This window comes from Polypterus senegalus, chromosome 8, assembly GCF_016835505.1.
Source record: "Polypterus senegalus isolate Bchr_013 chromosome 8, ASM1683550v1, whole genome shotgun sequence".
Classification (NCBI taxonomy): domain Eukaryota; kingdom Metazoa; phylum Chordata; class Cladistia; order Polypteriformes; family Polypteridae; genus Polypterus; species Polypterus senegalus.
In genome coordinates, this window is record NC_053161.1 from 144,921,012 (window position 1) to 144,933,766 (window position 12,755).

Genomic DNA, 12,755 nt, shown 5'->3' on the forward strand with positions numbered 1-12,755 from the left:
ATTAGTTTTTATTTATTTTTTTTCTGACATTACTTGGAAATTCAGTTTAGTTTTAGTTTTCCTTTGTGTATTTTTAGTTTAGTTTTTATTTCACAAAGACATTTCTGTTATTTTTATATCTACTAGTTTGTTTTAGTTTTAGTAATTGTGGCATAAGGCAGCACGTAAATTGCTTTCTATTTCACAAGCTTTACGCACCTGTATTCAGCTTGCTCTGTCACCGCAAATGCTGTGTGAACACTTGCCCTCCATCACCAAGGTACCATTCACTGGATGAATATATGTGGGTGGCTCGTGTTGGATGAGTTTCTGTTCATTCAAAAATGAAAACTAAAAATTATTTTAGTAAATTTATTTCAGTTAGTCTTTCCAGCTACTTTAATGGTTTTATTTAGTTTTTTACTTTTTCATTTCAGTTTTATTTCAATTTATTAAAATGTTTTTTTAATAGTAATTTTAGTTTAACTATAATAACCTTGCTGTAAACTTGCACTGCAGTGATGATAATGCACAACCTGCACCACTTTATGAAGCGCGTATTTACATATGATGGAGGCATCATTTGTAAGATTAAATGCAGCAAAATATGTTGATTATATTATACAGATGAACCTAACTTAATTTAAATCTGTATTGTTGTTAATTAAACATGTGAAGACACTGTGCTGCAGCTCTAGCAAGTTCACGTATTGTTCCTGCCTTGCGCTGTATATTTGCTGAGGCTGGCGTGACACTGAAAGGATAGGATAGAATAATTAAACACGTACTATGAAGATATTTCAGTGTTCCTTAAGTTTTGAAGAATCGTCGTCGTAAGCTTATAGATGGCTTTACGTCTATTACAGAGCTGATTGTGTGGCGATTGGGTATTTGGGGGGGAAAAAAAGTAAGGACGTGAATTGAATGTTAGTACGTTTGAAAGACAGTACTGCTACAATAAATTTTCATCGAAGGTTGCGCATGGCACAGCAGCATCTTGTGAGATATGACCAATCACTGCGCCATCGTATTTCCATGTTTAATAAAATGCTTTCATTCCTGTCATCATGAAAATGATACCATGTATACATCTCAGTATTTTAATTATTCAGAGAGCTGTAATACCATGAATGTAATGGATTCTGTGTCCTGTCTGAGAAAGAATGGAAGCATGTAGTGATTCACACAGAGCACATTGAAGATCAAATACAAAACCCAGCATTTAACATGCTACTTTAGTTACAATGGGATTTGAGAAACTAGTAAATTAAATGATTTTAAGATGAAGTTTATGGTGATCTACTTTAATGACAAAATAAACTACGTGGTTAAAGTGGAAATTTCGAGATTAAAGCTGACATTTCGTGCTTTTTTCTCCACTGTATGCCTATTTTTTTTTTTTTTTTCTGTACCCTAATAAGCTCAAACGGTGGGCTACAACTTGCCTTTTCGCTGCGACTTTGATGTGACTTTTTTTTTTTTGGCACTGTGCAACTTTGAACATGAGCTTTTGAGTTTCTCTGACACTTCGTCACTCAATCAACTTCCTTTTGTTGATTATACCACTGTTTAAACCAACAAATACAGTGAACCCTTGTTTATCACGGTTAATCCATTGCAGACTCTACCGTGATAAATGAATTTTTGCGAAGTAGGATTCTTTATTTATAAATCGAATATTCGTGCAGTTAGAGTATAGAAAACCTGTTTACGATCTTCTAAATATGTTTTTTTAACATTAGAGCCCTCTAGACATGAAAACACACTTTAGTCACCATTACACTCATATTACCTATTACCCAATATACAGGGTGGCCCACAAAAAGTAGCCCGCCTTCCTGCCAGAGGGGCGCGCCGATTGACTACCCTCATCACGAAAGCTGTGTAGACGTAGTGCAAACGTGTGAGTATGAGCTGAGCAACATGTATTCCATTCCAAGAGTACGCCTTCTTGCAACAGGATGGCGCGACTTGTCACGTGTGTCACTGTCACGAATTAGGGAGACATTTACCGAAGACAGGATTGTCGCCAAAGGATTGTGGCCGTCGAGATCGCCGGACTTAAGCACTTGTGACTTTTATCTGTGGGGCAATTTGAAGGGAAAAGTGTACGCTAATAACCCGAGAACTTTACACCAGTTGAAAGACAATATTTGTAATGCAATTTGGAGCATTGGCACCCCAGAGTTGCGTCGTGTATATGACAACCTGTTAAGGCGCGCCCAAAAATGCATTGACGCACAAGGAGATCATTTTCAGCACTTTCTGTAAAGAGTGAGTAAAAGTCATGCAAGTGTAGGGAAGGAGAACATCAAAGTGCTCTCCCGAAAACCTACGTTTTCTTTTATCCCCTCGAGTGCCTGTCCAAAGTCCTACAGTGCCGAATCTGTACCGCTAAAGACGGAGTTTCATGCACTAGATAAGCTATAGATGAGAATAAGCAAGCACCATCTCTCCTGATATTTACTACGCGGTGAGGCATATGTACTCAGACAAAATTTTTTCTCTGGAAATAATTAATGTTTTTTCCAGCGCATCGCGCACAAAAGCAAGGGAACGATGGGAGCACCAGAACTCTGCTCACATCGCGTTACTTTGTACCGCAAGTAGTAAGTCTGTGATAAGCGGAATACCGCTACGCTTTACACTCGCGGGACGGAAGGAGAATTTTATATAGATTATTGTACTGTAAATTTAATTACACACAGTTCTTACACACAACCACTAACCTATGAAGGCACAACCTAAATAGGAGAGTCTTCAGGTGGTGCAGTATCTTCAGCAGGTGCATCGTTGTCTTCTTCCGCTGAAGGAATACTAAGAGTAGGCAGTGGGTATCTGGGTGCTCGGCTGAAGAACATCTTGATAGGCGGTTGCTGGCGCTGTCTTTTCATATGCGTGAGGAGGCTTTTGTAGGGTATTGCCATCTTTGATCATATACAAGAGTTTCACCTTCTCCTGGATAGTAAGCATCTTCCTCTGGCACTTAGTTTTATTGTCATAAGGCTTAGAAAAAGCAGCACCTTTAGGAGCCATCGTGGGGCTTAGATAAAAGTTCTCAGAAAGCGCATGTGTAGTGACGTAAGCGTGTATGAGAAAAAATCGCGATAAGAGTGAAGTCGCGAAAGTCGAAGCGTGATATAGCGAGGGATCACTGTAACATGCTTTTCCTTTGCCTCCACTTGGTATTCACTGAAATTCTTATTTTCCCTGTGCTTTTCACAGGAGGCTGAGCTTAAGGGTGATTTATAAAATATTTGCATATTCATAGAGGCATAATTCTGGGAGGAGTTGGGGGCGGGACAGAAGGCGCATGCACGAACGTTACTTTTCAAACTGACCAGGAATTATGTAGCGGAAGAACATGGAAATTGGAGTACGCACGGATTCCTGCATCTAGATTTTTCTGTGCGTATGTGCATTTCGGCTTTTGTGCTTATGTCATGTTATAGTGCGAATTCTATGCACGGTGTTATGCATGATGCCCCTGTTCTTTTCATCAAGTGAATTCCAAGGTAATTAAGAATAATTTAAGCAAACTTGTGCTTTAAAACTGGTTTTGTCAGAAAACCCTCTGAGAGGTTTGTAACGTTTTTGCTATGGTTGGATTTGAAAAATTTTATGAGTTTAAACTGGTTTTAAAAAGTGAACTTATTAAAGAGTAATGTCAAACTGAATCTGTTTTCAACTGTCTCAATCTTGGTTAATTTCCAGATTTCTCCTTTTTAAAACATTTGTCAAACCTTTTAATTTGTTCTGTAAAATCAAACTCATTAGTTCTACATTAAGCCATTGTTGCTGAACACCTGATTGCTCTGCTGTTTACAACATATTTTATATGACAAAGACTTATTACTTAGCCAGTGTACAAATCCAGAAATAGAAAATGAACTGCACCTTCAACGTAATTTGTTGTCTTTTACATTTGCAAAGGAGCATTTTTAAATATGACCTGTGCTTTCACTATGGTCATTACAATTCAGGAGATGTACTAGTAGCCAATGGTTTGCCTTGAAAAACCAAATAAATGCATCTAGCATTTGCATATCCATGTATCTAACATGGAAGTATGCTTTGCTCATCTTAACTACAATAATTCCAGTACTTTGTGCTTCGAAATACAATATTTATTTATTTTTTTTGATATTGTCAAATAGAGCAGTTTGTGTCATTGTAGACCAGCCAAATAGCCACTTCGCCTAAAGCTTAGTTCAACTTGTATCAGTGATGGTGTGTGAAGTCCCCCACAAACCTGAACTTTGAGACATTTTTAATTGTAGTTTTTGTTCTAGTGTCTTCTGGAGTAATTTGTTGGCTTAGTCCCGTATGAGTGCAGTGCCAACTTTTTCACTTTGTACTGCTGATACTTTAAAAACACTAACATTAAATTTTAGGAACATTTTGTATCGAATTGTTATTGAATTATTTGCTGTGACACTGTTAGTGTCCAACAGATGGATCAGGATCTGTTGGCAGGAGTCCTGCCAAAAGAATGTGGTTTAGATTTTAAAAAAAAAAAAAAATGTTGCACTTTTAACTTAATGTTGCATCTTTTGTTTTGTAATGGTGCAAGCAGAAAAACCATTTGCAAAAATCAATTTTAATCCGACTCCCTTTAATTTGACATGCACCATAGTTTTATAATTGAGCGAAACCATTCCAGTCTTCCATTTTTAATCGGATGGGTTGGGATGGTGAAAACCTTAAATCTTTGTAAATTATATCAGTTATTTCAGATTTTTGCATTTATTAATTGTTCTGACATAAGTCATTTCAAACTAGACAAGAAAAAAACTAATCTTCCAAAATTAGATGAAGTAGTCTCAATTTAGAGAATTATATTCTGTTAAATAGGGATGGTTTGAATATTAAAACGTTGATTTTTAAGGGCAATGCAGTTAGGTTCAGTCAAATGTGACTTCAATTGCTTAAACTTCATATATTGCATCTGCTTCAATTTAAAATTTGATCTTGGTCCATCTATATAAGCAGGTTACTGGGGCAATACGGACTACTCACTTCAGTGTACAGGGTTTAAAAATCATGGAGTTCATTTTGAGTTTTTTTAAGTTTAATTTTGATGACTGCATTAAATGTAAACTGTTTAGGATCAGAGTATATGAAAAGGCTGTTCTCTTTTTGTTAAGTGATTAGTGTGTAATACATTGATTCAGTGTGTTGTCTAATTTGTGTGTGTGTGGGGGATTTTGTAATGTGTAAAAATTCCTTTTTTTTTTTTTAAAGCTCGTCAGCTGACAGTTCAGATGATGCAGAACCCACAGATTCTAGCTGCTCTTCAAGAAAGGCTTGATGGACTGGTGGGGTCTCCTTCTGGTTACATGGAAAGGTATAGTATTAGTTTTTTTGTTTTTAATATTTTAAGTTTAAAAAGCTAGGTATTTTCAGTGTATTTTTAAAGTACTTTATATTTATTGAAATAAAACTCCAAATTGGAGAACAATTCTGTTACATGCATTTTTTTTTTCTTTGGACACTTTCACATATGTATGTAGCTCTATTCAGTAAAACGAACAGTTTGAGTTTGGACAGTGAGCTTGTTAAGTATAGTTGCTTACATTTTTAATTTTAAAAAAGGCCATTTCAAATTGCTGCTTTAACTTTAGGTTTTCAGCTTAACTGCAAAATTTCTTCTACTTAATAAACTAAACTTATTAAGCACGTGTTAGCCTTGTGTTTTCTTGATAAACCTCTTACGGACATTTGATACATTTGTGCCTCTTTTAAAGATTTATGTGGTATTTGTGTGTCATACAGTAAGTTTTGGCATAAAGCAAGTAGTGCATGTTAAAATGGCAATCCATATTTAAAATTCAGACACCTGAAGAATAACTAATATCTAGCAGGTACACTGAAGAAAAAAACACCGGTATAAATATAGTAAATGTATTCATAGTATGTGTTTAAGCACATTTTAAGCAGTGTTTAATTACCAATATCAATTACAGAAATTTTTATTTATTTTTTTATTAAGCTGTGTTTTAGACAGGTACATGGAAGATATGAATCCATAATACAACAAAAAAAACTATTCATAATCGCACTCGTCATATTTTTGTACATATTTTGATGGATGAAATATGTATTAAGGAAACTAAAGTTAACATCTGTGGTCTACTGTTTTTCTACACTTTTTAATATAGGATATAAGGCTTCTATGTGTCTGGTTATGCAGGAGCTGCTTGTACTTTTTTTGGGAAAAAAAAAAATATAAATCTGCCCATCTAGTAACATGAAAATGGTGATCGGTATTGGTCTTAAAAACGTGATTGGAGCATTGATGCAGAATTTGGCCATACCTGTATGATGTGCCTACACCCCACAGTGGAAATTTTGCAGGGTGTCTGTGACAGGGTGAAAGTACAGGAGAGGCATTAAGTGTTTCCATTCTGTTATTAACTTCACTGGCCATTTCTGGCTGAAAATAATAAAAAAAAAACTTTTTATTGAAATTTCAAATTCTTTAAAACTTGCCTCATGTTTCCTGTGTCATGCTACATTTACATAGATTGTTGTATGGACAGACCACACAATTCCTTTCATTTGCCAGATAACACTTCAGACTTTAGCTGTGAGAATTGTAGCTGTGTGATGCCTTCATCTGGCTAAATAGAGGGTTGAGTGCAGGCTGCATGCTTCTAATAGACACATTTTTGAAAAACAAAAGCAGTTATCAGGTAATTGCCACAGTGAAAAAGAACTGAGCTGCTTGGCGTTATGTCAAAAGTTTAAGGAGGTCATGGACTATTAAATTTCATAGGCTTCTTGGATTCTAGTGTAAAATGCAGACACATTAAACAGACGTCAAAAGTTTAAAGCTAATATATCACCCACAAAATCTAACAAACCAGAGCTATTATCTTTGGAGACAATTAGGTCCATTAGACTCTGTCAAAAGGCTTATCTATTCATCACACTGTAAAAATGTGGGTTTGGCCCAATTGTATCCGCTTGGATAAAATGACCTTGCCAGTCCAGATATTAACATCAACTAATAGCTGTTGAGGCATTAGCCATTCATTTTTGTAATTCATCGGAGATGAGTGGTATTATCAGAAGGACTCCGACAGAAAATGTTACTATATGCAGGAGATATATATAATCGTCATACTGAGACACACTGTTACCAAGAGTCCTTGAATACAGGAGCAGATTTAAAAAGTCCTCTGCATTCATAATTAGTTTGGATAAGTAGGTCTATCTGTTCATTTTATCAAAATAGTTTAAATGTTTAGGGGTAAATGTCACTTGTAAATTTTTTTTCAACACAATTTTGGTAACCGCAGAGAAAATGTCAAATAAGATTTAACAGATGGTCTGCCCTCTGTATTAAATTAGCAGTGAGAATTAGTACTGTAAAAATGAAATGACATTCTTAAGCTTCTATTTCTATTACATATTATCCCTATATCAACAAATCATTCTTTAAGGAATTAGACTTGATTATAACCGATCTGAAACTGGTGACGTTCACACACTCAAAAGTTGACTCTACAAAAACCTAAAGCAGAAAGAGGAGTGACACAACAATTCATTTTTATTGCTGGGTGGCGAATGTAGACTCTCTATATATGTATATTAAAAAAAATATACATATATATCTTGGCAGGGAGATTAGACGTGATCTTCTCGGAAGACAATTTGATGTCCCGCCAGACAAGGCAGTGAGACTTAAGGACCCCAGCTATACAGGCTTTTAAATGATCAACACACACCTTGGCAGAAATGGCACAAAGCCAGTAGCTGATCCATCTGTTTCTCCTAGGCGTGTGTTCAGCAACTACACACAACTACATAGAGGTGGCATCACCAGGTCTGTTCCCTGGCAGACCTGAGTGGGTGAGAGAGAGCATTTCTCCTGTGTCTCCATATACTCTGGTGCTGACCCATTTGTTACTCTGGGGGCAAGCATCCGGGATTTGAATTTGATACATGCTGATTTAGGGATGTTTGCCAATGTAGATACCTGAAGAGAAGAGAGACCTGTTCCTGTCTCTGCTGGTTAATTTTCCATACCTCCCACCCATTTCTATTCCAGTGGAAAAACTGATCAATCTTTAAGACTCGGGCAGCATCTTAAATGTATAAAACCCTCTCAAAGAATATTCCTTTCAACAATCGTAGAATATGGCATAAAAGGAACCATTTAATATCTAAGAAAAGGAGTTGAAGTCAGCTATACATAAATATACTCCTAGCTTTATATGTATAAAGCACTCAATAATTCAACATAAAATCTTTCATTGATTACATTTCTCATCTAAAGTTGTCCAAAATGTATCCATAGCAAGATTTAACATGCGAGTATTGTAATCTTGCTCCAGCCTTGCTGCTCCACATTTTTTGGGAGTGTACCAGATTAAGTTTTGGATGAAAATCTTAAGTACTGCTCGAGCAACCTTAGTGTTACAATCACTCCTGACCCATTAATTAGCTACATCAGTTTGTCCATTTTATTGGTGGTGGATCTGATGTTTGCACAAAAAATGTGGGGCACTGGTGGTTTGCGAGTATCTGTGGTAAGTAGGCCTGCCCAACATCTACGTTTTTTTTTTTGTCCTATATTTCCTCCGCCACCATCGCTTGCTGGAACTGCTAATCCGCAGAGAGGCAGGTTCCTTGGCAAACTTTTCCATTTTCTTTGAAGTAAAGAAATTCACTTGTAACTACTTTTCCATGCTGTAATCCTGTGCACAAAAGATCTTGATCACTGTTGTTAGATTTTAGACTGCTAATCTTAACATTAACAATAAAACCAAAAATGCACATACCGAGCACTGTAAAGAAAGGTGTGAAGTTGCTGTGTGCTAATATGATTAGATTTCCAGCAGACTGCTTGGCTTAAGTGTTGCTCGTTTTTATTTTTGTTTATGCTAAGCAGTTTATTTCTAGTGTACATTATGGCTTATTTGTGAAAGATTATACCAAGGGATGGTTATGCAAGGTTTCCTGCTTATATACTGCTTAAAGTTGAGGTCCTAAAGCATTAACTAAATTAAATTTGATCTTACCAATATTGCCCTATACCACCAATTAATACAAACATTAATCTCTTTTGTAGTAGAGAAAATTCTATTCTAAAATTTACTGTTCTAATGGATGGGGAAAGTGTTTTAGACAATTGTTTAATTGCTGTTCATCATCTCCCTCTTCAGCTTACCCAAGGTTGTAAAACGAAGAGTTAATGCCTTGAAAAACCTTCAAGTTAAATGTGCAAAGATTGAAGCAAAATTTTATGAAGAAGTTCATGAACTGGAAAGAAAGTACGCAGCTCTTTATCAGCCACTCTTTGATAAGGTATGATAGTGGTCTGTTTACAAATGTTTGATTTTTTTGTAATATTTTGCTGTGAAGATTTTTCTTTTCAGATTTGGATCTTGGTAAAGCCAAACACTTTCTTGTAACCGTTTGTGCTCATTTAAAATATTCGGCTACTGTAGATATGTTTGACAAATCAGGCATGAAAATAAATGTATATCATAAGGGTAAAAACAATATAACTAAACTAAGTAGTTCTAGATTTACTTTTACCAGGAAATTTAAGTAATCCAGTTATCAATTTGACACAGATAATTAGTAATTTGTAACTTAATATTTTTTTGAACACCAGCTTTGATTGACTATAATTGTCACCAGTTTGTCAAATAGTTTTACGGATATTAGAGTTGTTATAAATTCATCTAAATGCTCAAAAATCTATACAAATCTCATCCTGGGTGTTCCATTGGGAAGGTGCAATACATATTCAAAGTTCATCTTTGTCCCAGACATGTGTGTATTGCTCGATGTGCAGGTTTTTATATACAGTATAATATGGCAATTTCTGGGCATGTCCATACATACTTGGATAGAAGTGAATTCCTTAATTGATCAAGATGAAATTGATTTAAAAAGTACAGCCAAGACCTCACTAGTGTTGCCAGTGGCTATTACTGATTGAAATTACATTTATTATTTATGTTCAGTGTTTATGTTTATGTTTATTCAGTGTCCTAATAGTGAACTGCCTTAGGTGGTCTTTGGTAATCTTAAATGCCAATTAGTTATTTGAGAAACTTGTGTAATTACATTAGCACTGCTGAAATTTATTTTGTTGAATTGGGTTGCATAATAAACAAAGTGTATATGTATGTAAATAGTTTTTCAGGTGATAGATTGCCAAGAAACTGGCAATTTCGTGCAAATGTCTTCCTGTCTTGAGAGAAGAGGGCAAACTGAATCTAACCAGGATAGGAGAAGGGGAAGGCCCAGATGCACACAAGTGGACAAGTAAATTACAGTTTGTAGTTTGAGAAACCAAATACCTTACAGGTCTTCTGTTGGCTTCTTCCTTTAAATACACACTGAATACCAGCGTCCTCTGCAACCGAGAAAATATCCAAGATCACCTTTGCCCTCTTCTTTGAAGACAAAACTGTTCACCTTTTGTATAAAACCATCAGTTTATTGGCAATCAGTCATGTGGAATAATTCATTCTACAAAAAACAAAATACACTGACGTGTTTACTGAGAGTTTCATTTTGGCCATTTTTTTTTAACCCAAAATTGAGATTTAGGAATGCCAGTACCTTGCATCCCAAGTCAACAGAATATTTTGGAAACATTTGCAATTTAGCACCAATTAATCAATTAGCATTTGAAGTAATTAAGGATAAGCTAAGTGAGCTAATCGTTAGAACACTGAAGGAATGGTTATTAAAAATGGGGCATTACAGTTATGTGAATAATAAGTCCGTATTTTCAAATAGCCATTAGCAAAACTACTAATGTTTTGGCTATAATGTTAATCTCTCTATTATAAAAAAAAAAACCCTGGAGAGAAACAGGGAGACGTTAAGATCATGGAAGACACTTAATAGACCCATGGGACTAAAGAGATTAGCCACGGAGCATCTCACAGGGACCTTTAAACATGAGACTTTGTGCCAAGAGGTTGACCCAGGACTGTCTCGTGATGACGCAGAACATGCGATTCTTGCAAGACACGCCCTACTTAAAACCAAATAAGAGCACGGACAGCAACACACTCGGCCGTGGTTTGGCCTTGAGCACACACGGATCCAGGGATCTCGGCGCATATAAAGCGTATAAGGACAATAAGTTATTAATGAAACATAGACTAAGCAAAGAAGAAAGCAGCCTGGAGAAAAGGGTCTCGAGTGTTGGAGAGACAAAAAAGAAATGTAATCTAGGTGCAAATTAAGAAAATAAGGAAATTATCAGCCCGCAGCAATTAGCACCTCCAATCTGGATGTTGGGACTATACACATGCAGAGCAGGTTAGAGATTATGAAAGCACTGAAATTTGAAAGGCTCAAAAAAAAAAAAAAAACCTTGGCGCGATAAGATGGAGTAGAAAAAGTAAAACGTCATAAAGAGGTTAAAAAAAAAAAGTAGACGTGAAACACATGCAGAGCTAGATACAGCATATGAAAGCAGCAAACGACAGTGTCAAAACAGAGTAAACATTGCATTAGTGCAGAGAAACAGAAATTATTACTCTGAGAAGTAACGAAAAAGTGAATAGAGATCGAATATGTGGACATAGGTGATATGTCAGAAGTATGTACATATTATAAGGCTTTGAAGTTTTTAAGTCAAGAGAATCTCAAAACTGAGTTTACCTCGCATGCATTTATTGGTTACTTTGCCCAGAAAAAAAAAAATAAATTAACTGCTGATGTAGATAAAGAGTTCCCAAACTTTTTTCGGCTGCAGACCCCTTTACCAAAAACTTTTAAAACCGTCGATCCCCTAGTCATTTACTTTACTTACTCAAATTAATACATTTGTACAGTACTCAATATTAAATATTTCACTAGATATCAAACTTTTCATTTTAATCACTTTTGTAAGTAATGATTGGAAAAAGATGAAAGGATTACGGAATATGGCGTTATCTTGTGCAACATTTAATATCGAAACCTGCACTAACAAATTAAAGCAAAAAATACAAGCAAAGTTTTTTACATATTTGACATTTATGAAATAATATGTAAACTCAAAATAAGTACAAATAGTCCAAGCTGTACTGTCTGCATTTCTTTTTTGGTTCAGTCGTATTATCTGAAGAAAAAATTAACAATTTTAACAGCCCCTGTGATACGTTTTTTTTTTTTTTTTTTAAAAACAGAAGATTTTTGTTCAAACTCAAATACATAAACTGTGTCCTCTGATCTTTTTCGTAGTACCACTCCTCAATAAAGACATGTTTGTGCTCATGTATTTTCATGCATCCTTATGTGTGACTCTTTTTAATGACACATTTTACCTTTTTGTTCGCAAGTTTGGTATGTAATGTGTTTTTATCAAAAGTGTGTTTTTTAAATTTTACTTCTTAATTAGGTACCTATTGGAATCCTAGATATTTTGAAGTAACAAACAAATAGCAGTAGTAAGGGTGTCTATTTTTGCCGTCGTTGACTTCCAAATTTTTTATTGAAACTATCGACCACTTTGGGAACTCTTGATGTAGATCATTTTGTCTGTGCTGAAATTCCAAACCGAAAAACCCTATCCCGAATTATGGCACAAAGTCATTAAACACATGTTTCACTGACCACATTAAAAAGATTCAGCACATTGGGACTCGAAAGATTCCAAATATTGTTTTTACAGAAGTTCTGAAATAAAAGTGAAACTAATGAAATAGCAACAATTTAAAAAATTCAAAGATCTTCTGTTGGCTCACTCACTTCACATTTCATTTCTGTTTGGGTGCCATTTAAGGAAAGAAACTAATTCAGGGGATCAAATC

The 12,755-nt window shown here is 35.4% G+C and overlaps 1 protein-coding gene across 3 annotated transcripts in view; it reads left to right on the forward strand.

The window, feature by feature from the left end:
- nap1l1 (nucleosome assembly protein 1-like 1) overlaps positions 1–12,755 on the forward strand; it is a 113,695-nt gene that overhangs the window by 65,803 nt on the left and 35,137 nt on the right. For all 3 annotated transcript variants that reach the window (XM_039761897.1, XM_039761895.1, XM_039761896.1), the window contains exons 4-5: positions 5,224–5,326; positions 9,153–9,294. In XM_039761897.1, coding sequence (XP_039617831.1) covers positions 5,224–5,326; positions 9,153–9,294 — 245 coding nt within the window. The remainder of the gene's footprint in view (positions 1–5,223; positions 5,327–9,152; positions 9,295–12,755) is intronic.